General features: G+C 48.1%; 1 protein-coding gene across 9 annotated transcripts in view; it reads left to right on the top strand.

Annotated features, from left to right (window-relative positions):
• PHACTR1 (phosphatase and actin regulator 1) overlaps positions 1–25,435 on the top strand; it is a 561,384-nt gene that overhangs the window by 489,646 nt on the left and 46,303 nt on the right. For 7 of the 9 annotated variants that reach the window (XM_053904898.1, XM_053904896.1, XM_053904900.1 and 4 more), the window contains 3 exons: positions 3,240–3,561; positions 21,577–21,824; positions 24,946–25,102. In XM_053904898.1, the coding sequence (XP_053760873.1) occupies positions 3,240–3,561; positions 21,577–21,824; positions 24,946–25,102 (727 nt within the window). The remainder of the gene's footprint in view (positions 1–3,239; positions 3,562–21,576; positions 21,825–24,945; positions 25,103–25,435) is intronic. The other 2 variants (XM_053904899.1, XM_053904903.1) reach the window with 1 other exon arrangement.

The following is a 25,435-nucleotide window of genomic DNA, read 5'->3' as shown; positions in this document are numbered from 1 at the left end:
GCTTCCTCCTGCCCAAGCGAGTGAGCACCTAGCTACTGCCTTAGATCTGCAAAGGAAGGAAGGACAGGCTAAGAGTTCTTGGGTAGAAACCCTTAACACTTCCGTACACGTTGCATTTGCTAGGTTTGTGTGAAGGCTTCCAAGAGTCAAGGGAGTGGACCCTTCGGTAGCAGGAACTGGACAGAGGGGGGTGAGTTTCTACATCTCAGCCACTTTGCGGTGAGCACCATTGGTCATGCTCCTGAACGTGGTTACCTTGTGTCCTGTGCTTGGGGGCTGGTGGCAAACAGGGTGAGCCTTTGTGGAGGAGCACGAGGGAACCATGGTCATGATTGGCTGCCATTTTGGCATTGGGGAGCAATCTTTTCTCAGGCCTCCTGGAATTGCTAGGTTTCCTCGTATCTCAGCTCTAGGATCCACGGTTTAGCGTCCATACAGCTGCGTGATCCTGAAATTTTTATCTACCTTACGCTCCCATTTTTCCCATCCCGAGAGTATCTATTTCTGGGGAAGGTGAGAACTCATCCCACAGCAGAGCCTCGTAGCATCAGCCCGTTCTAGAAACATGTTGTGAGCCACTCGCTCTGTGAGCTGGGCACCGTGCAAGATGCTAAGCATAGAAGGACAAGTTATCCGAGGTCCTTGTTCTCCAGGAGAGGAGACAGCTATCTAAGCAGGAAGTGCTGTTGGGTATCTTCAGACTCCGGTGCCGTCGTCTGTAAAAGTGAGATGCTGTGTGTCTATGCCAGAGGCTCCTTGTGAGGACTGAAATGAAAAGCACTTAGAACAGTATCTGGCACATGGTAAGCATGGGGTAAGGGGCGGCTAGAGTTATTTCTGTCATCATGATGCCACTGTTGCCGTTAGCACTGACCTACTTCGTGCCCAAGGTAGGTCTGCCGGGTGCAGAATGGAAGGAGGGAGGTAAGGACCCAGGAAGGTTCTTCAGGGCAGGTCATTTTTGAGCTGGATCTTGAGAGAGGAGGAATTGACCAAGAAGACAGAACAGAGAGGAATGTTCCAAAACTGAGAGAAAGTGGAGAAGGCCCAGGGGTGTGCAGACATCAGCTAGTTTGGGGAACGCAGTGGTTCTGGAGGGCAGGGGAGGCCTTGCATGCACACCTTGGGTTTCTCTGTGACGTAGGAGTAGCATCGTGCTGAGCGACGGGAGCCTTGAGGAGACCAGGGAAGATCGTGACAGCCCCATGTGGAGGATGTGAGGGACAAAGGCCACCCTGTGGGATTTAGGGGAGGGTGGACACTGAATTTGGGGGCCAGCAAATAGGTAAAATCCACAGGAGAGAAACAGTAGGAGATTCTGATCTACAGTCTTTCAGATATGGTAGGAGAGGCGGGGTTTTTTTTAATGTTTATTTATTTTTGAGAGAGACAGAGCATGAGCAGGGGAGGGGCAGAGAGAAAGGGAGACACAGAATCCAAATCCAAAGCAGGCTCCAGGCCCTGAGCTGTCAGCACAGAGCCCGACGCGGGGCTCAAACTCACAAACTGTGAGATCATGCCCTGAACGGAAGTCGGACGCTTAACCAACTGAGCCACCCGGGCGCCCCGGAGAGGCTGTGTTTAACAGGAGAACCAGAGTAGGCTTCAGGAGGGAAAGTGTGAGCATAGAGAGATGACTTAAACATCTAAACACAGACCATGGGAGCCATGGATGATGTGCCAGGAAGGTGGGCTCTATTTCTATCTCTGGGGTTTAAACAAAGGAGTGACATCAGGTTGGTGCCCTCAGGATGTCACTTTGGCAGAACTGTGGGGGTTAAACTATGGAAGGCCACATGGGAAGCAGACAGATACTTGGAGAAAAATCTAAGTCCCCAGAACCCTGCAGTGCCCCCTGATGTGGATTCCAGCTGTCAAGTTCAGAGAGCTCTGTCTGCATCACACACATGCCGTACGGCCTTCCCCCTCCCCACCATCTTGCTCTTATTGGCTAGGCTTCTCCCAGGCCCACCCACAGCCCACAAGACCCAACCATGCCCCCCACCGGTGCTAGATCATGTCCCGGAATTTGCAAGGTCATCCCAAAGATGCCCCAAGGGCTGGTCTGTCCCGAAGCTCCCCTAAGTTTAGAGCATCTCTGGGAAGCTTCAGAGACATTGTCGTGGAACCAAGGGGTGTTGGGTGTGTGCACCTTCCACCGGGGCCCAGGAATGGGTAGTGGAGCCTCTCTACAGTTTGAACAGCCCAACTGTGGATGCCACATGAGTGGGCCAACGAGCCCAGCCACCATGCTCAGACTTCATGGAGGTCAAGTGTGGAGGTGAAGAGATGAGCTAAATAGCCCACAGACCGTGGAAGCCTTGCCTCCCCGTGGGGGCACCTGAGCCCTAGGACCACGAATCCTCCTAAAGCATCATCCCCAGGTTCCAGATGAGGGAATTAAGGCTAGCAGTACTGATGCCGCTTGTGGAGGGACATGCCATTAATGGACTTGAACCTAGGGCTGGCTTCTAGTCCCATGCCTGTTAGAAAGTGAATTTGCAACTACGTGGATGGAACTAGAGGATAGTATGCTAAGCGAAATTGGTCAGAGAAAGACAAATACCCTATGACTTCACTCCTAGGAGGACTTGAAGAGATAAAACAGATGAACATAAGGGAAGGGAAGCAAAACTAATATCAAAACAGGGAGGGGGACAAAACACAGGAGACCCTTAAATACAGAGAACAAACAGAGGGTTGCGGGAGGGGTGGTGGGAGGGGGGATGGGCTAAATGGGCAAGGGGCACTAAGGAATCTCCTCCTGAAATCATTACTTCACACTATGCTAATCAACTTGGATGTAAGGTGTAAATTGAAGAAGAAGAAGAAGAAGAAGAATTAAAAAGAAAGTGCCGGCTGAAAAGGATTATGTTCACGTGACAGTGGTAAAATTGTAGACACCACGGCATTTCCTAGAGCAGGTCTGGTTAAAGTTCCAGGGGTTTCTGTGATCACATAGAGCGCATTCACTTCCCCTTCCTGCTGCTGGTGAGCCTAATACTTAGCCTGATGGCCGTGTGACCCACACGGCTAATCCCTGGGTCCCTGAGCTCCCTCGAGGCGGGAAACCAGAGCGGGTGGGTGCGTGGTGGGGGCACCAACCCTGCTGGTGTCTTCAGTGGGGGCCCGCGTCCGTGCCCACAGTCCCAAGGTGGGTACGAGTGGTGTTCTAGGTCTCTTCCGCCCCCCCCCCCCCCCAGAACTCACGTGTGCCTCTCGCCCTCCTTGTGCTGCAGATCCTGGCGCCCCTGTGAAATTGCCTTGTCTGCCAGTGAAACTGTCCCCTCCGCTACCTCCAAAGAAAGTCATGATCTGTATGCCTGTAGGGGGGCCAGACCTCTCCCTGGCGTCCTACGCGGCCCAGAAGAGCGGCCAGCAGAGCGGGGCCCAGCACCACCACACGGTCCTGCCGTCCCAGATCCAGCACCAGCTGCAGTACGGCAGCCTCGGGCCGCACCTGCCCTCCACCACCGGCTCCCTCCCCATGCACCCCTCCGGCTGCAGGATGATAGAGGAGCTGAACAAAACGCTGGCCATGACCATGCAGAGGCTGGAAAGGTAACTGGCGGGGGACGGGAGGGGGGGCGGGGGCGGTGGGCGTGGCCGGGTAAGGTGGTCGGGGATCTGACCATGACTGAGGAACATCAAGACCAGGGTAAGGGCTCATTCTCACTTGGGGTGGGGGGCGGGGGGGCGGGGGGGAGTTTGAAAGTAAAACCAGACCAAAAACCGAATGTCAAGGGAAGTATGGAAGAAAAAAAAAAATGTCGCCTGTTGCCAAACTATAGAACAGTCACATTTATCGGAAAGGAGAAGTGGGACATCTGGATGGCTCAGTCGGTTGAGCATCTGACTCTTGATTTCGGCTCGGGTCATGATCCCAGGGTTGTAAGATCGAGCCCCACGTTGGACTCTGTGCTGACAGTGTGCAGCCTGCTTGGGATTCTCATTCTCTCTCTCTCTCTCTCTCTGTCTCTCTCTCTCTCTGTCTCTCTCTCTCTCTCTCTCTCTCTCTCTCTCTCTCACCCCCCCCCCCGCCCCTCTCCCCGCTCTCTCTGAAAAAAAAAAAAAAGAAAAAGTAACAGATGTATCCATATATGTACTGTGTAAGTAGCATATGTGTAAATATATAAATACGTAGATATATAATACATATTAAACATTTATGTTTGTAATAAATTATATATTATATAAAATATATATTTAATGTAAGTTTTAAATATAAATATATTGATATATGTATTTATATGTGAGTATATGTAAGTACATAAATATATATAAAGAGTAACATATATGTTTTATATATAACACATATGCTTCTATAACAACATTTCTTGAAAACATATACATACAGTTATTAATAGTGGAGGGCACCTGGGTGGCTCAGTCGGTTAAGCGCCCGACTTCTGCTCAGGTCATGATCTCAAGGTTCGTGAGTTCAAGCACCACGTGAGGCTCTGTGCTGACAGCTTAGAGCCTGGAGCCTGTTTCGGATTCTGTGCCTCCCTCTCTGTCTCTGTCCCTCCCCCAGTCGTGCTCGCTCTCTCTCTCTCTCTCTCAAAAATAAATAAACATTAGGGGCGCCTGGGTGGCTCAGTCGGTTGGGCGTCCGACTTCAGCTCAGGTCACGATCTCACGTTCCGTGAGTTCGAGCCCCGCGTCGGGCTCTGGGCTGATGGCTCAGAGCCTGGAGCCTGCTTCCGATTCTGTGTCTCCCTCTCTCTCTGCCCCTCCCCCGTTCATGCTCTGTCTCTCTCTGTCTCAAAAATAAATAAACGTTAAAAAAAAATTAAAAAAAAATAAACATTAAAGAAATTAAAAAAAAATAGTGGCTATCCCTCAGATGGGGAGAAGGAGAGAAATTCTTTTATTTTTCTATTTCATATATTTCTGTACTGCTAATTTTTTATCTTGTGTATATTATTTTTGTGATGGAGAAAGATGATCTGAATATAAAATAAGAAAGGATGAGAGCCGGCAGGACAGCAGCGGAGAAGTAGGGGGCGAGGAGAGGTAGAAAGGCACGCCCTTGTTTTTGCTGATGAAGGAAGCGGGGTGCTGTAGTCTGATTACTGAGCCGTTAATGTTTAGCCACACCTGATGCAGCCCCCTCCTTCTCCAGAATCCTCCTCTAGTTACCTTGCTGGGAGATCTGCGAAGAGAATCTGAAGGACTCGTTCTGAATTGTGTGTGTGTGTGTGTGTGTGTGTGTGTGTGTGTGTGTGTGTGTGAAAGAGAGAGAGAGAGAGAGAGAAAGAGAGTGTGTGTGTGTCTGTGTGTGTGTTCAAATACCACCCCACTTCTGCCAGATTTCCCAGTGTGATTCCAAGGCGTGTTGCTTGACCTAATTCCCTAGCATCACAGGAAGAAAGTGTTGCACTCCGCTGTGCAGAAGGTGTCTGAGTTCAGGACCGTCTGTATCTGTCCCAGAGCAGTGACAGCTGTTAGCTGGGTCCTACAGATGGGAGAATTGTAGTCTGGAGGGCCCGCTGGCCACCAGAGGGCCAGAGGCAAGATGAACCTGGTCAGGAGCTTTCTGATCTAGTGTCCAGACTCTCAGCCATGTATTCTGGGTTTGGGTCCTAATTGATTCCAGAGGAAGTAGCCGTTGCTGGGAATTCTGACTTGATGGTATATCAATATCCACCCTCACTGAAAAAAGATTGCTTTGGCCCCTTACCATCCTTTCCAACTACTGTTATCGTTAATAAGGAAGGGAGTCATTTCAAATTTGGATGGCACTTTTTCACCTTTGATAGACTATTATCTTAATCCTCACATCAGCTAGGGAGGCTGGGTTAGTAGAGAAACTAAGGCAGGCTAAGTGAGCTCCCCAATGCCAGCTTCTCGGAAGAGTGGTCCACAGATTGCTTGTTGGCCATCTGCAACCCTATAGGTACAGAAACTGAGAGCAAGCTTTTAGACACTTTCCTAGTGATTGGACAATGATTTTATGTCTGTTGAGTATGATAATAGGAAAGGGTTTCATTTTTTATGTATTTTCTATTATGTTTTACAAAAGCATCATTTTGTGATAGATTGAAAATAGAAATATCCCAACCAACCGGCCAACAGAACTGGTCCTTCCTCACAGATGTTTTGAAAAGCACCATCCCAGGTAGTGAATCGAGGGGACACGTCCCCCAGCCTGGCTCTTCCTAATGCAAATCCAGACCTCTTTCCGCAATAGGACAGCTGTTTTCCTGGAGACGGCTAATACTCAACATAATTCCCGATCCCCACGCCGACTGTATATCCAGTAAGTCTTTGTATCTCGTAGGAACTTGAATCAATTGAAAGAGATTCTCGCAGGAACTCAGGACAGCATGTTAGTTGCTCAATACGTCTCTACTCAAAGGATGCCATTTTAAGAGTTTCCATGGAAAGTACTAACCAAGTGACACGCTGTTCTTCAGTCATTTCTGCGCATGTTTGCAGAACATTTCAGTTGAGTGTAGACCAATGGACAGGTCTTTTGGACCCAAACCAGGTCAGGTTCTTTACTGAAATGAATCAAAGAAAACAGATTTGTTCTGTTCCATAATATCACAATATAATATGGACACGGGTAGGAAAGGGAACAGCACGACCAAGGCAGCCCCCTGTGCTCCGTGCTACCCTCAGACTCTTATTACTTCCTGTCTCACTCCCTTCCTGTCTTCGGTCAAGACACAGGGTTGTTCTGATAGACCAGCCAGGACATAGGGAATTCATGTATATATCACTCTAACAAGATCACCCTCCAGAGAAAGAGAAGCCTACCACCGAAACAAATAAAGGTGGAGAGATTTTGGAGGCACCTGGGTGGCTCGGTTGGTTGAGCATCCGACTCTTGATTTTGGCTCAGGTCACGATCTCACAGTTCGTGGGTTTGAGCCCCTCAGTGGGCTCTGTGCTAATCAGTGCGGAGCCTGCTTGGGATTCTCTTTCTCTCCCTCTCTCTCTGTTCCTCCCCAACTTGCGCTCTCTGTCTCTCAAAATAAATAAATAAATGTAATAAATTTTTTTTAAAAGATGGAGGGATTTTTCTGAGCATCCAGGAGTCCTGGAAGGATCTGAAGCATTGAAGTCACAGGCCACCTTTTAGTTTAGTGCGGGATCCGCCGTTCTCTCTGGTGATGTTGCCCTTCTTTTTTACTGCCTAAAACTTCTCCCGGTTGCCTGTCAACATGATTTCATTCTTGTTCTGACCAAATTTAACACAGAAAGGAAGAGTTATTTTGCCCTTCTCTTGCTAATTTCCAGTGATCCCAAAAAACACTGAAAGAAGGAAGACACATTACTGAGCACTTATGCAAAGTGCGTGCCACCTGCAAAGACCCCGGGGTCTCATGGGATGTCACGTGTACGGCATTGGTGCAGACCTGTGGCCCGATCCTGACGGAACACTATAAGTAATGCGAAAATCGAATGAAGAATTAAGCAGCATTCGTGCCAGACTTTGGGCCATAAATCTGAATAAATTGTCATGTTATCATTGAAAAGGACCATAAAAAGCATCCAGGCAGCCAGCCCACTGGCTACTGCAGTGTTCCTGACCACCTGTCCTCTACTCCCCGTGAGAACAGGAACCTCCCTGGGTCCCAAGATAGCCCACCCCGTTGTCAAGAAGGTGCGATTATTACAAAGTTATTTCTTACATTAGGTCAAAAGCTTTACTTCTCATAACTTATACCCCCTCAGTTTTCTTTCCCTGCCTGTGAAAAGCTTCCCAAGCTTTGAAGGTGGCTACCACTGACTTTATTAAGGGCTTCTCTCCTCCGCACGAATAATCCCTAACTCATTATAATAATCATTTATTGAGATGGCTTCTAGACCCTTTATCGTCTTGTTCGTGGTCTCCCAAGAATATTCTCAATCCGTTCCAAATCTGTTCTTACTCGTTACTCTAACCTGAACTTGCTCAATGACACAAAAATGTGGCACGGGGTTGGTTGCTCACAGCATTGGCTCACCCGTTCTGGGGGGGGGAGGGGTACAGGAGGAGGGAAGGAACTAGAGACTAAGTTGAAGCAAACTTGAAGAGGGCCGTGTTTATCCGAGGTCACGGGGCTGCCCTCGCCTGCGTGGCCAAGCTGGAGGCCGCCCCTGCATCACGGTAAGCATCTAGGATCCAAAATCGTAAACTGCTGGGATTTCAACCTGACACCTTTTCTTTTTGCCTTGGATTCCTCATCCGTAAACCAGGGAAAATAACACCACCAGCAACCTCGTTATTTATGGAGAACGAGGGGCTTAGTCCATCCAATCAGTTGTCTTGCTGCATGGCACGCCCTGAAAGTGTCCAAGAGGCAGTAGTGAATGTTACACCAGATTCCATGGAAAGTCACCCTTCAGTGGCCCCTAAAAGGCACATTGCAAATCGGTTTGATCCAGTCTTGTTGGAGATTTTGTTTTTCTTGGTTTCCTGAAATCACGTGGTCTTCGTTTCCTTTCCTGATGATTCATATCTTTTTTGAAAGTGATGTTTTATCATTCCAGGTATCATGTGGTTTTTAATATCTGCAGTACGCTCCGTGATCTAGTTGACATAAATCCTGGAATTCAGACCTAAAATCGTAATCAGCCACTAATTTTCTCATCTTAATTCAGTTCATCGGTTCCTTGTCCTCTGGCTTCCCTATTAGTAAAATGACAATGGGAGGGGCGCCTGGGTGGCTTAGTTGGTTAGGTGGCCAACTCTTGATTTCAGCTCAGGTCATGACCTCACAGTTCGGGAGTTCGAGTCCCACATCAGGCTCCACACTGATGGTGCAGAGCCTGTTTAGGATTCTCTGTCTCTCCCCCTCCCCCTCCCCCTCCCCCTCCCCCTCCCCCTCCCTCTCCCTCTCCCTCCTTCCATCCCTCCCTCTCTTCTACCCTTCCCATGCAGTCTCTCTCTCAAAATAAGTAAACTTTAAAAAAATTTTTGTAATGTTTATTTTTGAGAGAGAGGGACACAGAGCACAAGCAGGGGAAGGGCAGAGAGAGGGGGAGACACAGAATCCGAAGCAGGCTCCAGGCTCCAGGCTCCGAGCTGTCAGCACAGAGCCCGACGTGGGGCTCGAACCCACGAACCGAGAGATCATGACTTGAGCTGAAGTCAGACGCTTAACCGACTGAGCCACCCAGGCACCCCTTAAGGGAATACACTTTAAAGGATTCCTGCTTAATTAAGGAAAAGGAAAATTCATACTTCCAATTGCTCAGGCCAGAAATCTGAACATCACCCTTAACGCCCTTCTTTATCTTATATTTCATGTCTGATGGGTCTGCAAATCCTATCAGGTCTATACTGAGAGCCACTTTGTACCTGCTCCTGCTACCCAGTGGCCTAACCTCCACTGTCCCTCCCTCCTGGTCTCCTGTTTCCATTCCTTCCCCTTCAGTCAGACAGACAATGTGCAACAAAAATCAGATCATGACATGGGGCGGCCTGGGTGGCCCAGTCGGTTAAGTGTCCGACTTCGGCTCAGGTCACAATCTCACAGTTCGTGGGTTCGAGCTCCACATCAGGCTGTGTGCTGACAGCTCGGAGCCTGGAGCCCTGCTTGGGATTCTGTGTCTCCCTCTCTCTCCGCCCACCCCCCGCTCGCACTCTGTCTCTCTCTCTCTCTCTCTCAAAAATAAACATTAAAAATTTTTTTTTTCAAAAATCAGATCATGACTGAATTCGTTTTCGAGGACGGCCATCACAAGGGACCGCAGACTAGGGCACTTAAACAACAGGAGTTTCTGTGCTCGCAGCTCTGGAGGCTGGAAGTCCAAGATCAAAGTGTCACAGGGCTGGTTTCTCCTGAGTCCTCTGTCTCCTTGGTTTGTAGATGGTCATCTTCTCTCCTGATCTCTGCTCAGGACCTGTCCCACTCCATAACCTCATGTTAGATAGATTGAAGTAGGTTGTTAGCTCTAATGTGAATGTTTCTGGGAATATGGCTGTATGAGCAAGTCCAGACCAGTGATGGTCAACCAGATGCCGAAAGGCTTCCAGAACCATGTTGAACTCTCAGCAATGCTTCTTGAGTACCACATGCCAAGCATTGTGGTAATCACACAATAACATCTGTGGCCTTTCCTTTAAAATAATAATATTGAGGGGCGCCTGGGTGGCGCAGTCGGTTAAGCGTCCGACTTCAGCCAGGTCACGATCTCGCGGTCCGTGAGTTCGAGCCCCGCGTCAGGCTCTGGGCTGATGGCTCGGAGCCTGGAGCCTGTTTCCGATTCTGTGTCTCCCTCTCTCTCTGACCCTCCCCCGTTCATGCTCTGTCTCTCTCTGTCCCAAAAATAAATAAAAAACGTTGAAAAAAAATTTTTTTAAATAATAATATTGATAAGTGTAGGAATATGACTAGTTTAGTGTGCTTGCTTGTAATGTCCCCATTTTTATATTTATATATTAGCTGGGGATTAAGTTACTACCTGTCAAGAATATTAAAAAAAAAAAGAAATAACTTCAACTTTGGACAGAAGCAAATGAAATCAGTAGCCCCCGCCCCCAAGATTCCTTCGATCTTTCGAATCCCATTATTCCAGAATTAGAGAACTTTCAAAGGGCACAGTTGATTCATAGTCCTAGGATAAATCCATTCCATGGTGACAAGTACTTTTTTTTCATGTGACCTCCAGGGTCACAGGGAATTCTAAAGAATAATTCATGGTCCTGAACTGGATGATTTCCAAGGGGTTTTTTTTGTAGCCATAACAGTCTAATTACCGCATTGGCTTGTGTTAATAACGCTTCCGTCTACAAATCAGAGTGTTCTGTGATGGTAAGCAGATGTACATTGGTGCCCTGGCAAGGACGAAACTGAGCACCTAAATGTCATTTGCTTATAAAGTAGCACTGGTTTGAAGAAGTTCAGCGTTTTGTTCGTCACATATGAAACAACGTACGTTTTTAAAGAAATGCGTTTCCGGGAAAGGACTTTCCTCCTCGTATTGATGACCGTATTTGTCCCTGACCTCAACACCGGTATCGTCAGCCTCTTACTTTAGGTCATATCTTTGTGAAGCATACATTTATCTTCAAGTGGTGGCACGTCGGCAGCGTTTTATAATTTAACTCTCATTCTAAGGGGGGGCGTGACGTGATTTCAGTGCAAGGTGAGGTCACTGGGAGCAAGACCGATCTTGCGCTTCGAGGTGAGGAGCAGACTGCTTAAAAGGAAGGTTAATGAGACCGCGCAAACCACTGGCATCTTTTGAAGTCTTAAGAGGATAAAAAAAGGGAAGTATATTTTCAAAAGAGAATCTGCTCCTGAATTCCTACGTGTGTGTCAGCAGAAACCCTGCTCTTGCCCGATGCGTGACTGCTGATTCTTTGGTCTTCTCAGAAACCGTTGTCCGGGAAGATTTTTCAGGCAAAAAATACAAAAACGCTAAAGGAAGTGTTTTGATAAATTCATGGGCAATATCCATAATGACTGGTTGATGAAAAATGGCCAGGGTTTAAGTATAGCCCTAGTTAAAACCGCCACCCCCAGCATTGACCGATAGGAAGCTCACCACACCAGCATTATCCTCTGAGAAAGCAAACAAGTTTCTCCATTCAGCTGATGAGGAACCAAGCCTGGTGTGTGAGACCCTGGTGAGTGGCCCAGCCGGGTCTCAAGCATAGACCTGCTCACTGCACGTCCTACCCTCCCGGCATCCAGCCAAGCGTGACCCAAGACTCCTGCTGGTGTCTGCGGACAAAGTCGTGTGAGAAAGCCACCACTGTTTGGCTCTTCCATCAGGACCGGAGGATGCTGGGAAGGGTGGGCTGCGGGTCAGACTGTGTGTGCCTTAGGGTTTTCTTTTCTGACACCCAGCCCAGACAGGATTTCAGAAATGTGGGTCCCTGGTCCTCGTAAAGGGCAGAGAAAGGGTTGTGAATGAATGAAATTAAATTCATCACCACTGCTGGGGAGAAAGAGGCTCCAAACACATTCTCCACTCGGGAAGGCTCAGACCCTAGTCTATATATAGAACGGCATAGTTTCCTGCTGACTAAAGTCCCACCAAAAAAAAAAACAACCCACAAAAAACAAAGCTCTGATGTTGAGTTTCTTATCTTAGAAGGCCACGATCAAACACACAAAGCGTGCCTGCTTGCCTAAAATGAAGCCGATTAACAATTTTCTTGGATTTCAGTGGTTATTTCTGTCACTCTTCAGCCTCGGGCGCTGCAACTTGTACCCTAATTTCTCACACGTTTTTGGTCTCCAGGAAGAAAACCGTTCTCTCTCCCCTCCGAAGACTCTCTTTGTAACTCGTGGGCACCAGAACTCAAAAGCTCTTCCTCAGGAAGTCTCATTTCACTTTCAGTGTTACATTTGTAGATAATCAATTTTCTCTGTCCTTCGAGGAGATTAACTCCGTCTTAAAAACTTTAACGAAGCGTTGCGTCTGAAATCCGATGCCAGAAAGCGGTCTCTCCTTATTACACGTTTTCCTTCAGTAAGGGATGATAAAATGGTCCCCAAGTATTTTCAAGGAAGATTAGGATTTAAAATAGACGGTTTTTAATTTCAAAACCTGTCCCCATTTTCCAAAAAGAGTATCAAAGGTGTTTGATAATCCCCCGACGCATGGATGAGGCCCAGTGTCCTTCTGTGCCTCTGCCCGTTAACCACGTGATGGAGGTAAAGCGATGATTATGAAGCTTTCTTGTCAAGAGGCCAACTGTGGTCATGACCCTGAATTCTTGTAGAGGTTTTGACATGCATTTCTTTATGAATTATTAAAAAAAAAAGCTGTTTCTCCCTTACCATTAAGACAGGCTCTTAATTTTCAAAGTCCAAGGATTTCTTAGAAACATGTGACTATTTAAATGATAGGAAAATGGCGGAGGGGAGGTGGATGGAAATCTGAGGGATGCCTTTGTAATCTCAATCTGTGTGTTTCCTACTTGGCTTAATAAGAGTCGAAAGGGGGAGTCGGATTTTCCAAAGACTCGATCAGTGTTATTCTTCTTGGAGATAGGACTGAGTGAGCAAATAAAACTTTTCACTTCTGCGATGTATCGTGGGGACACGACGAAGGAGCAGAGAGTTGGAAACGCATGCTTTTTCTGATGTAGGACTGCCCTTTTGCTCTCAAGCTTTTAGAAGTTTTCTGTTTTCAGTGTGTTGAAAGCAGTAGGCATCCCGTTTGAGGTAAATTTTTCTTTATACTCTCCTGTTGGTTCATTTTTTTTTTTTCCTTGAGGGAAGATACCATTTTTGGCCAACGAAGGCAAAACAGCGTCTGCATCCTTGTGGGCTTACGTTTCAGTGGAGGAGACCGATGAAAACATAATGTGCTTAAAGCAGGGAGGGGGCACTGAAGAAAAATAAGGCAGGGAAGTGGGACGAGATGATGGTGAGGCCTTTCTACCCTCAGTGATAGAGGCATTAATGTGGCCACAAGACACCCACTGCATTCCCCCTTTCTAGTGACAGCACTCCATTATCCAAGGCTGGATTATTCAGCCTCCCAGTTATTCTCTCTCTTGCGTCCTCTTCTGCCTGAACACCTGCTCACCCTGAAACTATTATGCTGCCTGAGTCCAGAATTCAGACCTGCGTCTGTGTTCCATAATAGCCTTGGGGCTCTTCAAAGCAAAATTCCTAGCAAGAGAGTAGTTGGGTTCTGTGAGGATCTCTTACCCTTGCTTTTTGATGGGTGGAAAATTATGTTTCCCAGTGTGTTTTCTGGAATTTGGGGTGCAGACGGCATTTCACAGCACGTACGTGTACAAGAAAATCGTCGGCCTCAAGGGTTCTCTGGGACAAGACGGCATGGGTGATGCCGAGGGCACAGGCTCAGGACATAAACCCACGTTTATGTCCCTGCCGTGATCACAACCACGTGATCACTTGTTTTCTGAGAAACGTAATGCCCTCGTCCGTAAGATCATAACAGTACCCTTCCTAACTTTGCAGTGTTTTGTGCAAATTAAATGAGATGATGAACATTTGCAAAGCACTTTTCTAGGGCCCTTAAAGGACCATTTGTGTTAGCTATTGTCATTGTTTGGCAGGATGCTCCCTGCTCCTTCATCCTGAGCCGTGGAGCCCCTGCTATATTTAATGCGTAGAATGGAAATAGTCAAAATGGCACAGCTGTCCGATGTGTCGTAAATATCATTGCATGTTCATCCCGAAGACATTTGCTGAGAAAATTACAACATTTGGAGCTACGTGAAGGGGAAAGAGAATCTCTTTTTCCCCATCCCTGGAGAATAATTTAGGGCCTTTGGTGTTTATTTAAATTCATTATAGAATGTCATAGAAGAAGAAACCACCTAGATTTCGTCTAGCCCAACTACCTTACCTTACAAGACAGTCTAACTCTGGACAGTCTTAATGGAAGTGACCTGATGGGCTATGAGTATAAAATTGGAAAACGTGAGTATAAAATGGGAAATGAGCTGGGTGGCTCAGTCGGTTGAGCGTCCGACTTCAGCTCAGGTCATGATCTCGCGGTTCGTGGGTTTGAGCCCTGCTTCAGGCTCTGTGCTGACAGCACAGAGCCTAGAGCCTGCTTCGGATTCTGTGTTTCCTTCTCTCTCTGCCCCTCCCCTGCTCACACCCCGTCTCTCATTTATGATTTATAATTTATAATTAAAAAAATTTATTAGAAAACATAATGACCTTAACTCTTTCTTACACATGTTCTGTGCTCACATAGTCCCAAGGTGGAAGGCACGTGGGTACCATGACATTCTTCCTTGTCTAGATCTCTTTGCCTCGTCTCAGATTATTTTCTTAGGGAAACACTCTCTCGATCACGGTTTCCAAAACCTTAATTCTCCTTCCACAAGGATATTTTCCCTACGACGGCAAGGCTCTAAAGGTCACGGGGATCGTTATTTTATGAATTAAATCATAGATACAATGCATCCTACTGTGATTCCAGGAGACTTCAGTTCAAATATTTGCCTGACTTTTCCATCAGTTCCAAAAGCATGCACAAAAACGGGGCTGGGGGATAAAGATAATTAATAACCCGCCTCCATCAGCGATGCTCACGGTCGGTGGGGCAGGGGGTAGATGCGTAGACACGTAATCACAACGTAAGGTGACCAGTGCTCTCTCAGAGGTGGGCTCAGGGCCTGGAAGCAGGGAGAAGGGCCTGGTTTCTATTAGAAAAGTCAGAAAAGGTTGCTCAAAAGCAATGGCACATGAGCTATCCCCGAAGGGAGGGGGATGCCCCAGGCCACACTCCGAGGGGATAGTTCGGAGCCTGAGCAATGGCAGGAACAGAGAGGAGGCAGGAAGGCTCCCAGTGTGCTTGGGAAGCAGCAAGCAGCCCAGTGTGGCTGGCTCTGGGGTGAAGAATAGTAACAGAGAAAGGAAGCATAGGACCATCTCATGAGGCGTCCCCCTAGTCCAGGCCACAGGGGGTGGACTTTATCACGGTGACAGTGACACCCTTCAGAAGTCTCCAGTGGGAGAAGTACCCGATCAGACCTGTCTGGCAGCCCTAGAGATGGTGGGGAGGGGAAGGTTCTGGAAGCAGGGAAAGGTTCAAAGCCATAGCAGGACTTCCGCTTCTGCCTGGGCAGCGGTACGGTGACGTCAGTAAGGGGTAAGGTTCTGCTGTCTTACTGCCTGAGATCGGTAACGCTTGCACCACTGCAGCTGTGACCTTGGCCGTGTGCCTCACTTTTCCTCTCTAAAACGGGGGGATAACAGTAGTACCTACCCAACAGGGTTGTTGTGAGGCTTGCCTGAACCAGTATGTGGCACAGGGTGAGCTGTTAAAATGTCAACTGTTACCCTCTTTGTGTGCAGTAGTATGGTAACGGTAAAAGAAGGTTCCATTCGGGAGGCAGGGATGAGAGGCCTTATGTTTACCTGTGGTTTTAGTTCCCAGGCAGCTAACTGGGGAGAGGAACCATGAACACAAACCACAGGCAACGAGATCCGTCTGAATGCCAAGCAAACTCAGTGCTCCATCCCAAGGAGTTTTGCCGTGAATGGTCTAGAAGGATGTTATTACATGAGTCAGCTTTTTCCTCCAGGAGTTTGACCGGGTCCCCAGTTGGTCCCCAGGGACTTTTGGCAATGTCAGGTGATATTTTTGGTTGCCACACCTGGAGAAGGTGCCACTGGTATCTACTGGGTAGAGACCAGGGACGCTGCTAAGCCCCCTGCAGTGACCCTCACCACAAGGAGTTGTCTGTCTGGCCTGAATGGGAGTCGTGCCGATGCCGAGAAAATCTGGTCTAGGCCATTATTCAGCTAAAATGTGAGATATGCATTCCTGGTAGCACATCAGTTGAGTGTAGGACAACTTTTCTCTAAAAGTTTTTAACAGTCGCGTATTTAGTTTAACCTAAGTTACAAACACACATAATAATTAGCACATAAAACCCGTGGTTACAAAGCTGTTGCTTAAGATGAGGCTGAAATGGCGTTTGTGTTCTTTATTTATGTTTTAATTTGGGGGAGAGACAGAGGAGCACCTGGGTGGCTCAGTCGGATGAGCATCAGACTCTTGATTTCGGCTCAGGTCACGATCCAGGATCGTGGAATCAAACCCTGCATCGGACTCCACACTGAGCATGAAGCCTCCTTACAATTCTGCCTCTCTCTCTCTCTCTCTCTCTCTGCCCCTCTTCTGCTCACGTGCACTCTGTCTCTAAAATAAAAAAAATAAAATAGTATAAATGGACTTCAAATATGGCGGGCGCGCGCACACACACACACACACACACACACACACACACACACACACACGAAGTGAGTGTAGGTGTGATCGAGGTTAGGAAACGTTGGTTTAAGCCAGCGGTCAGAAAAGCTTGTTGTTTTTCCATTGACTGTATTCCTCATGCGGTCCTTTCATCCCTGTGACCTCTTCATTTCCATAACTGGAAGCCTGTACCTCCCACTCCCCTTCACCCATTTGCCCATCCCCCCCACCCATCTCCCCTCCGGCAGCCACCAGTGTGTCCTCTGTATTCATGGGTCTGTTTCTGCTTATTCGTTCTGGTTTTTAGATTCCACGTATAAGTGAAATCATATGGTATTTGTCTTTCCCTGACTTCTTTCACTTAGCATAATACCCTCCAGGTTTATCCATGTTGTTGCAAACAGCAAAAATCTCACTCTTTTTTATGGCGGTGCATTATTCCATTGTGGAGATACAGATATATGTCTGTCTCTCTATATAGACATATATACCACATCCTTTTTATCCATTCATCTATTGAGGGACACCTAGGTTACTTTCATGTATTGTATTTTTTGCCACACCGTTCTGACGTGTGTAAGGTGATACCTCATTGTGGTTCCGATTTACATTTCTCTGATGATAAATGATGTTGATCATCTTTTCAGGTGTCTGTTGGCCATCGGATGTCTTCTTTGGAAAACTGTTCAGACCCTTTGCCCATATTTTAATTGGTTTGTTTGTTTGATATCGAGTTGTAGAAGTTCTTTATATATTTTGGTTATTAACCCCTTGTTGGATATGTCATTTGCACATATCTTTTCCCATCCAGTAAGTCGCCTTGTTTTATTGATGGTTTCCTGTGCTGTGCAAACGCTTTTTCTTTTGGTGTATTCCCAATGGCTTAATTTGCTTTTGTTTCCTTTGCTTGAGGAGACAAATCCAGAAAGTTGTTGCTAAGGCCAAAGAGAGCCCTACCTATGCTCACTTCTAGGATTTTTATGGTTTCAGGTCTTACATTTAGGTCCTTAATCCATTTTCAGTTTATTTTTGTGTATATTGTAAGAAAGTGATTCAGTTTCATTCTTTTGCATTTGGCTCTCGAGTTTGCCCAGCAGCATTTATTGAAGAGATGGTCTTTTCTCCATTGTATAGTCTTGCCTCCTTTGTTGTAGACGAATGACCATTAAAGTGTGGGTTTATTTCTGGGTTCTCTGTTCTTTTCTGTTGACCTGCATGTCTGTTTTTGTGCCAGTACCATACAGCTTTGTAGTATATCTTGAAATCTGGGATTATGATCCCCCCACCCCCGCCCCAGCTTTGTTCTGCTTTCTCAAGATTGCTTTGGCTCTTTGGGGCCTTTTGTGGTTCCACACAAATTTCAGAAAACATTTTCTGATCGCTCAGATAGTAAATATTTGAGGCTCTGTTGCAACTACTCACCTCTGCCTTTTGGGGCAAAAGAGGCCAAGGCAGTCAGCGTGATGAGGTCCTCAGATGAGTCAACAGATGAGTCCCTTTCCCAACCTGACCCCTTACAATGCAGCGTCCAAGATGAAGCCTTTAAACTCCGTGCCCAAGGGTGGCCTGACTGTGTCAAGGTAGAACGCTACCCTGGTTAGTAAGATTGAAAATACTTCCAAAGAAGTAATGCTATCTTGTACACGTTTCCTCCACCTTGCACCTGTACAGTTAGTGGGGTTTGTCTTTAAGTTCACAGTCTTCCCAGTATCCCAATTCAGTTTTTAGGTACGGCGTACTAAAACATGATGAGTTCAAATTCCCACCCCCTTCTGTACTACCTGGGTCCTCACGGGCCTATCAATTGCCCTCCCAGAGCCTCACTTTCCTGCCAACTAAAACAAGGGTAATGACACTTCTCCTGCTGAGTTTTATAAAGATGAAATGAGATGCCAGATGTGGAAGTTTCTAGAACAGTGGACAGCCCGACCAGTAAATGTTCACTTTTTCCACTCCCTCCTTTCCTTCTCTTCCTCACTTCTTCCACATATTTGATGAGGATGCCCCCTTTTTGTCGTTAAGCCATTGATGAAAGTGCCTGCCCTTCAAGGAGACTACAGTGTGGCTGGGGAGGGGAGGCAGCAAGCAAACAGATGATCACAGTTTTCACAGTGGTGGAGTCCCTGGAGACATAGGCATCACCTCAGGCATCGCCTGACACAGATATTAAAAGCTACATAAAATTAACCCCGTGGAGGTGGGAGGGGAGCACATTCCAGGCCAAGAGCATGTAACACGTCGTTGCATGTGGCTGAGGGGTAAGTTACATGGAGACAGGGAACAGGGAACGAGGGTGGGTTTAATAATATGGGTCCAGAGGATACAGGAGTGCTGATGCATAGGGCACGTGCACCCCAATGTTTATAGCAACGCTTTCAACAGTAGCCAAACTATGGAAAGAGCCTAAACGTCCATCAACTGATGAATGGATAAAGAAGATGTGGTTTATATATACAATGGACTACTACTCGGCAATGAGAAAGAATGAAATCGTGCCATGTGCCGCAACGTGGGTGGAACTGGAGGGTGTTATGCTGAGTAAACTAAGTCAGAGAAAGACCGATATCGCATGTTTTCACTCATATGTGGAGCTTGAGAAACTTAACCGAAGACCATGGGGGAAGGGAAGGGGGAAAAAAATAGTTACAGAGAGGGAGAGAGGCAAACCATAAGAGACTCTTAAATACAGAGAACAAACTGAGGGTTGATGCAGGGGCAGTGGATGGAGGAAATTGGTGATGGGCATTGAGGAGAGCACTCGTTGGGATGAGCACTGGGTGTTGTATGTAAGTGATGAATCACGGGAATCTACCCCCAAAACCAGGAGCACGCTTTACACACTGTATGTTAGCCAACTTAACAATACATTACATTTTAAAAAATAATAATAATATGGGTCAAGTTGTGCAGGGTCCTGCACATCGTGCTGTGTTTAAACTATTGCTCCCAGGCTGATGGTTTTCACTTCCCTTTAACAGTGAGAACTTTTCCTGGGAGCAGATCTGCTAAGTGACAACTCTATTATAGAAAACCAGCCTTTACTAAGACTGATGTTCGGCTAGGTGTTCCCCTTCCTGCCCACAAACGCCAGGGGTGGAGGCCAGATGTAATCAGGTGGTCCGTTTGCGTTGATTTAGTTCTTGGCCTTGACTAGTATAGCTCATAAGGTGTTAACTGGATTTTCCCTTTGTGTCACTCTTGGAGCATTGGTTTTGTGGACGGGGCAGGTATTCAGAGTCCTAATGGGCGAAGCAAGGCGATCTGGGGTTTTGGCAAGTTGCCCTGACAGCGGTGTGAACAGTCTGAAGCTGAGAGTTACTTTGAATCCACTCGGAAGGCCATTTCTCTAAATACCAGGAGAGGGCCTCGTTTACAGGCACGTCACATGCACGAACCCTCCTCTTACGATAGGTTTACCTAATTTTGCCCAAGGAGACTGGGGCTCAGAGAGGTTAAATAATTGGCCCATTGTAAAGATTTGACAGTCAGTGGCAAAACTTGAACTCGGATGTGTATATCTTGACTCCTCAGACTGAGGTCCCATAACAAACTTCCCAGCCTCCCCTCAGCTAACTCTCCTCTCCTTTGTTTTTTCTTGCTGCCCTTTGGCTCCCCAGTGACCCGCTGTGTGGGATTATCTGGGTATTTGTCTTCTACCCAGCACCTTTCCTCACATACCACTGGCAGCCAGTGGATATTTATGAATCAGACCCTTCTGATGGATGCACCTCGCTTCCCCGGGAGGCACCTTTTTTATCCTTTGTATATCCTTGTGGTAAATTAGACATTCTATCACCTGCTAGATGCATACTTCAGCAAGATGAAGTGATTGGCCAGGCGGGGTCTTCAGAAATATCTCGAGGGCCCCCAACAGGTGCTCGCCGATCACCATGACCAGTCCCTGTTTCACGAGGTGGGTGGCCTGATGCCTCGCACCTGCCACCGTGGCCGGCGGGCCCTCCTTACGGTCCTGTCCTCCTCGAGGCCTCAGTCTCCCCTGCACCTGTTGTGAAGGAGGAGAAACCACGGCCTCTTGTTTATCACAGCCTAGCCGTGAGGCTGAATCTCTTACCCAGCTTTGCATGATCTTTCTCCTTTCTTCATCCTCTTGAGACAATTTGGAGCCTTCTGTCTTTTAAATTTTTTTTAGCATTTATTTATTTTTAAAGGACAGAGAGAGAAAGAGTGTGAGTGGGTGGAGGGGCAGAGAGAGAGAGAGACGGGGAGACACAGAATCGGAAGCAGGCTCCAGGCTCCGAGCCATCAGCACAGAGCCCGACGCGGGGCTCAAACTCACAAGCCGTGAGAGCATGACCTGAGCTGAAGTCGGAAGCTTAACTGACTGAGCTACCCAGGTGCCCCTATTTTTTTTTTTTAATTTTTGCTATGTACTTCCTAATTTGCCTACAGTGAACTTAAATGGTTTTCATAATGAAGCAAACCATTTTTAATTAAAATATATATTTTATCTGAATGGGTTCAATTTAAGAGGTAAAGCCAAGAACGTCCTCATTGTCCCCTGGACAACTGATCTACGAAATAACCAGACTGACATGACCCGTGGCTGCTGAGAGTCTGACACTGTCCTTGGGAGAGAAATCCCTCTAAGGCATCCAGGGACCTGTTGACCCTGATGGTCACACATGCATCTCCAGCCTCGTGGTCCCGCCTCTACTCTTCCTCTACGTCTCCATCCATGACATTCAAAATTATTTCAATCTCCTGGGACACCTGGGTGGCTCAGTTGGTTGAGTGTCTGACTTTAGCTCAGGTCATGATCTCATGGTTCATGGGTTTGAGCCCCGCATCGGGCTCTGTGCTGACAGCCCCTTCGTCCCTGAGGACGGGGACATCAGAGTTTTAGAAAGGTTCTGATGCATTTATGCGACATGTTCGCCAGAAGTAATGGTCTCTCTGCTTCTTGCCTTCGAACAGCTCTGAGCAGCGGGTCCCCTGTTCCACTTCTTACCACAGCTCTGCTTTGCACTCCGCTGATGGCGTCACAAAAGCAGGACCTCTGGGCCTTCCGGAAATAAGACAAGTGCCAACCGTCGTGATTGAATGTGATGACAATAAAGAAAACGTGCCTCATGAATCCGACTACGAAGACTCTTCCTGCCTCTACACAAGAGAAGAGGAAGAGGAGGAGGAGGAGGAGGAGGGTGACAGCTCTCTGTATACCAGTGGGTACCTGCCCCCCCCCAGCTCTTCCCTGGGGCGGGGAGGGGGGAGGAGGGAGGGCGGGGCTCATGGGGGGAGCTGCCCGCCGCTCCGGGTTCCAATCCGGGCGTCCACTGGCCCGGGGTCATAGGGCAGCTCAGTGAGGAAGATGAAAGGGTAAATGTCCCCCAGGGACCCTCATAGCTGCAAAACTTGCACCATCACGCTGCCCCTTTCTTATCTCCTAGGTGGCTTTTTCTTCTTCCGATTGCTTCCCTTGGGATCCGACCCCCTTTCTGGAAAAAAAAAAAAAAAAAAATGAGGGAGGGACCCTGAAACTCAGTTCCAGTCCACAAAGTACTCAGAAATACTAGCCACTGTGTATGCAACAAATTCATTTGTAAACGTACCTCAGTGTTCCAGAAGGCCTGAATTTAGATTTCTCATTTAAGGCCTTCACCTGCGCCAAGACCCAAGCGAAGCAAGGGGAAAAAAAAGCAAAGCCCCAAAGCTGTCCTTCTGGCCGTGAATAGTAAATTGTAGTTAAGTGAGTACACACTGATTATTTGGTCAGCTTTTTTTTTTTTTTTGTAAGTTTTTCATGTTTATTTTGAGACAGAAAGCAAGCAGGGGAGGGGAAGAGAGAGAGGGAGAGAGAGAGAGAATCCCGAGCAGGCTCTGTGCTGCGAGCTCAGAGCCCGATGTGGGGCTGGATCTCCCAAACCGTGAGATCATGACCTGAGCCGATATCAAGAGTCAGGTGCTTGGGGTCCCCGGGTAGCTCAGTCGGTTAAGCGTCTGACTTCAGCTCAGGTCATGATCTCATGGTCCGTGGGTTCGAGCCCCACGTCGGGCTCTTTGCTGACAGCTCGGAGCCTGGAGCCTGCTTTGGATTCTGTGTGTCCTTCTCTCTCCGCGCCTCCCCTGCTCATGCTCTGTCTCTCTCTGTCTCAAAGATAAATAAACACTAAAAAAATTTTAAAAAGAGAGAGTCAGGTGCTTAGCCAACTCAGCCACCCAGGCACCCCTATTTGGTCAACTTTTTAATGAAGTTCCATAATAGCAACCTTTTACTGAATATATACCGTGTGCCTGCCAGTATGCTAAAATCTTATTCTCTTATGTGCATCTTACAACACCTGGTGGCATAGGTACTGTTGTCCCATTTCACAGATAAGGAAGAATAAAGAGAGGAAAGGAACTGGCCCAGAGCCTCACATCTGTCTAAGAGGCAGTGCTAGGATTTGATGCCCGCTAGGTCTCATTCCCAGGCCCTTATTCTAAGTCCAGTGGGGGCTCAGTCGCTTGAGCAGTTGACTTTGGCTCAGGTCATGATCTCACTGTTTTGAGTTCAAGCCTCACCATGGGCTCCGTGCTGATCGTGCACAACCCCCTTCGGTTTCTCTGTCCTCCTCTCTCTCTGCCCCTTCCCCGCTCATGCTCTCTCTCTCAAAAATAAACAAACATAAAATAAAATAAATTAAAATAAAATAAAATAAGATAAAATAAAAAGACCAGGGCACCTAGGTGGCTCAGTTATTTGAGCATCTGACTCCGGCTCAGGTCATGATCTCGCCATTGGTGGGTTCAAGCCCCGTGTCGGGCTCGGTGCTAACAGCTCAGAGCCTGGAGCCTGTTTCAGATTCTGTGTCTCCCTCTCTCTTTCTGCCCCTCCCCTACTCATGCTTTATCTCGCTCTGTCTCTCAAAAATGAATAAATGGTAAAATTCTTTTTTTTGAATGTTTATTTTGAGGGAGAAAGAGAGACAGAGTGTGAGCAGGGGAGGGTCAGAGAGAGAGGGAGAGAGAGACAGAGAAACTGAAGCGGGCTCTGGGCTCTGAGCTGTCAGTACTGAGCCCAACGTGGGGCTCAAACTCATGAACATGAGATCATGAGCCAAAGTCAGATGCTCAACCGACTGAGCTACCCAGATGCCCCTAAAAATGAATAAATGTTAAAAAAAAAAAAAAAAAAAAAAAGACCAGTGGAGGAAGAAAGACCAGCACTATTAAATAAAATCTAAAGGAACACCCCCCCCCCCAAACATGGAACTTCCCAGCCTCTCGCTGTTGGCTTTACGCACACCAGGCTTCAGACAGCTAGCTGAACTGGAGAGCTGAGAAGAGGCCTGGTGAGCAAGCAATGAGGTGGTGGAAATAACATCGAAGAGAGAGAACCACAGACGGGCCACCAAAGTCCAGGGGACCCCTGAGTGGGAGTGGCTCCCAGCCTCTGCTCACCGTTTCCTGCCTGGAGAATTGAACGATTTATACCACGGGTTCTCAGCCTCGGCACCGCTGACATTGGACCAGATCATTCTTCACGGGGGGGGTTACCCTGTGCATCGTAGCACGTTCAGCAGCACCCCGGGCCTCTGCCCGCTAGATGCCAGGAGCACCCTCCCGCCCCCCCCCCCCACCAAGACCCCAGTTTTGACAACTGGAAAATATCTCTAGACTTTGCCAAGTCTGTCCCTGGCGGGGGTAGGGAGATGCAAAATCGCCCTTGGTTGAGAACCATAGATGCATTCCAGGCATAAGGAAGCCCCCTCCTCGGCTCAATCCCAGAATGTTCCCTGTTGGAATGATCTTGCCTCCACTCTCGCCCCAAACTCCCCCAACTTTGCCCAACTATACTTTCCTTCACACACCCCGGGGTCCCCTCCAGCTGTCTCCTGCGATTACCTGACTTCTCTGTCATCTCGGAAGCTTCCCCCCCTGCAGAGGGCCGCCAGCCACTGCTGACCCCCAGTGGCCTCTGTCCCCTCTTCTCCTCTGCTGTCAGCCCCTTCTCCTCTTCCAAGCTCCCACAGCTCCTCAGGGCCTCTGACCACTCTGTCTTGCATTCTCTTGCACTCCCCAGGCCCCGCCAGCCCTCCTTTGTGATGCTGCCTGCCCGCTGGGGGTTCCTGGGGGAGCTGGGACCCAATCACAGGCTCCCCCTGTGCTCCTCACCTGCAAGGCACCTGGAACCTGCTGCTTTCGGGAACTCTATCAATGAGCGCTTTGAATGAGGCCTTAGCCACGCCCCGGGTGTTAAACCCATTATGTCGGCCTTCCTGCCTTTAACCTTGAGGCCCAGCCTCGCAGAGGAAGACAGGCAGGTTTGCATCAGCATTAATGACTCGCTTCTCCCTCCTGCAGCCTCCCTGGCCATGAAGGTGTGCAGGAAGGACTCCTTAGCCATCAAACTCAGCAACAGGCCCTCCAAGCGGGAGCTGGAAGAGAAGAACATCCTCCCCAGGCAGACGGATGAAGAGAGACTGGAGTTGAGGCAGCAGATCGGCAGCAAGCTCACGAGGTAGGTCAGCCCGCCGGCCGTCAGCTCCGCGGCCTTGAGTAGAATCCATTTTCCATCGCCAGGTCAGGCCCGGGTGCCCCTTGAACAGCTGCCGGCCGGAAAGGTCCGCGGAAAGCTTTCCACTTTTCCAGGGTTGCTTTTATAGTCCCTTCCCCTTCAAGACTCAACCAGATCTTGGGAATTTGACTTGAATAAAGGTTCAGGGAGAAGCCGAAACGGCAGCTTTCCGGGGCGAATAACGGCCCGTGAAGAAGCACCACCATCCAATAAGACGGGACCGCCTGCATCCGTAGGGGTTGTGGCTTGGCGAGGCCCAAAGCAGTCAGATAAATA

The sequence above is a fragment of the Panthera pardus genome, unplaced genomic scaffold (assembly GCF_024362965.1).
Source record: "Panthera pardus isolate Hobbes unplaced genomic scaffold, ASM2436296v1 HiC_scaffold_17, whole genome shotgun sequence".
NCBI lineage: Eukaryota > Metazoa > Chordata > Mammalia > Carnivora > Felidae > Panthera > Panthera pardus.
Note: the sequence above shows the minus strand (reverse complement) of the source record. Positions and strands in the feature narration are given on the sequence as shown.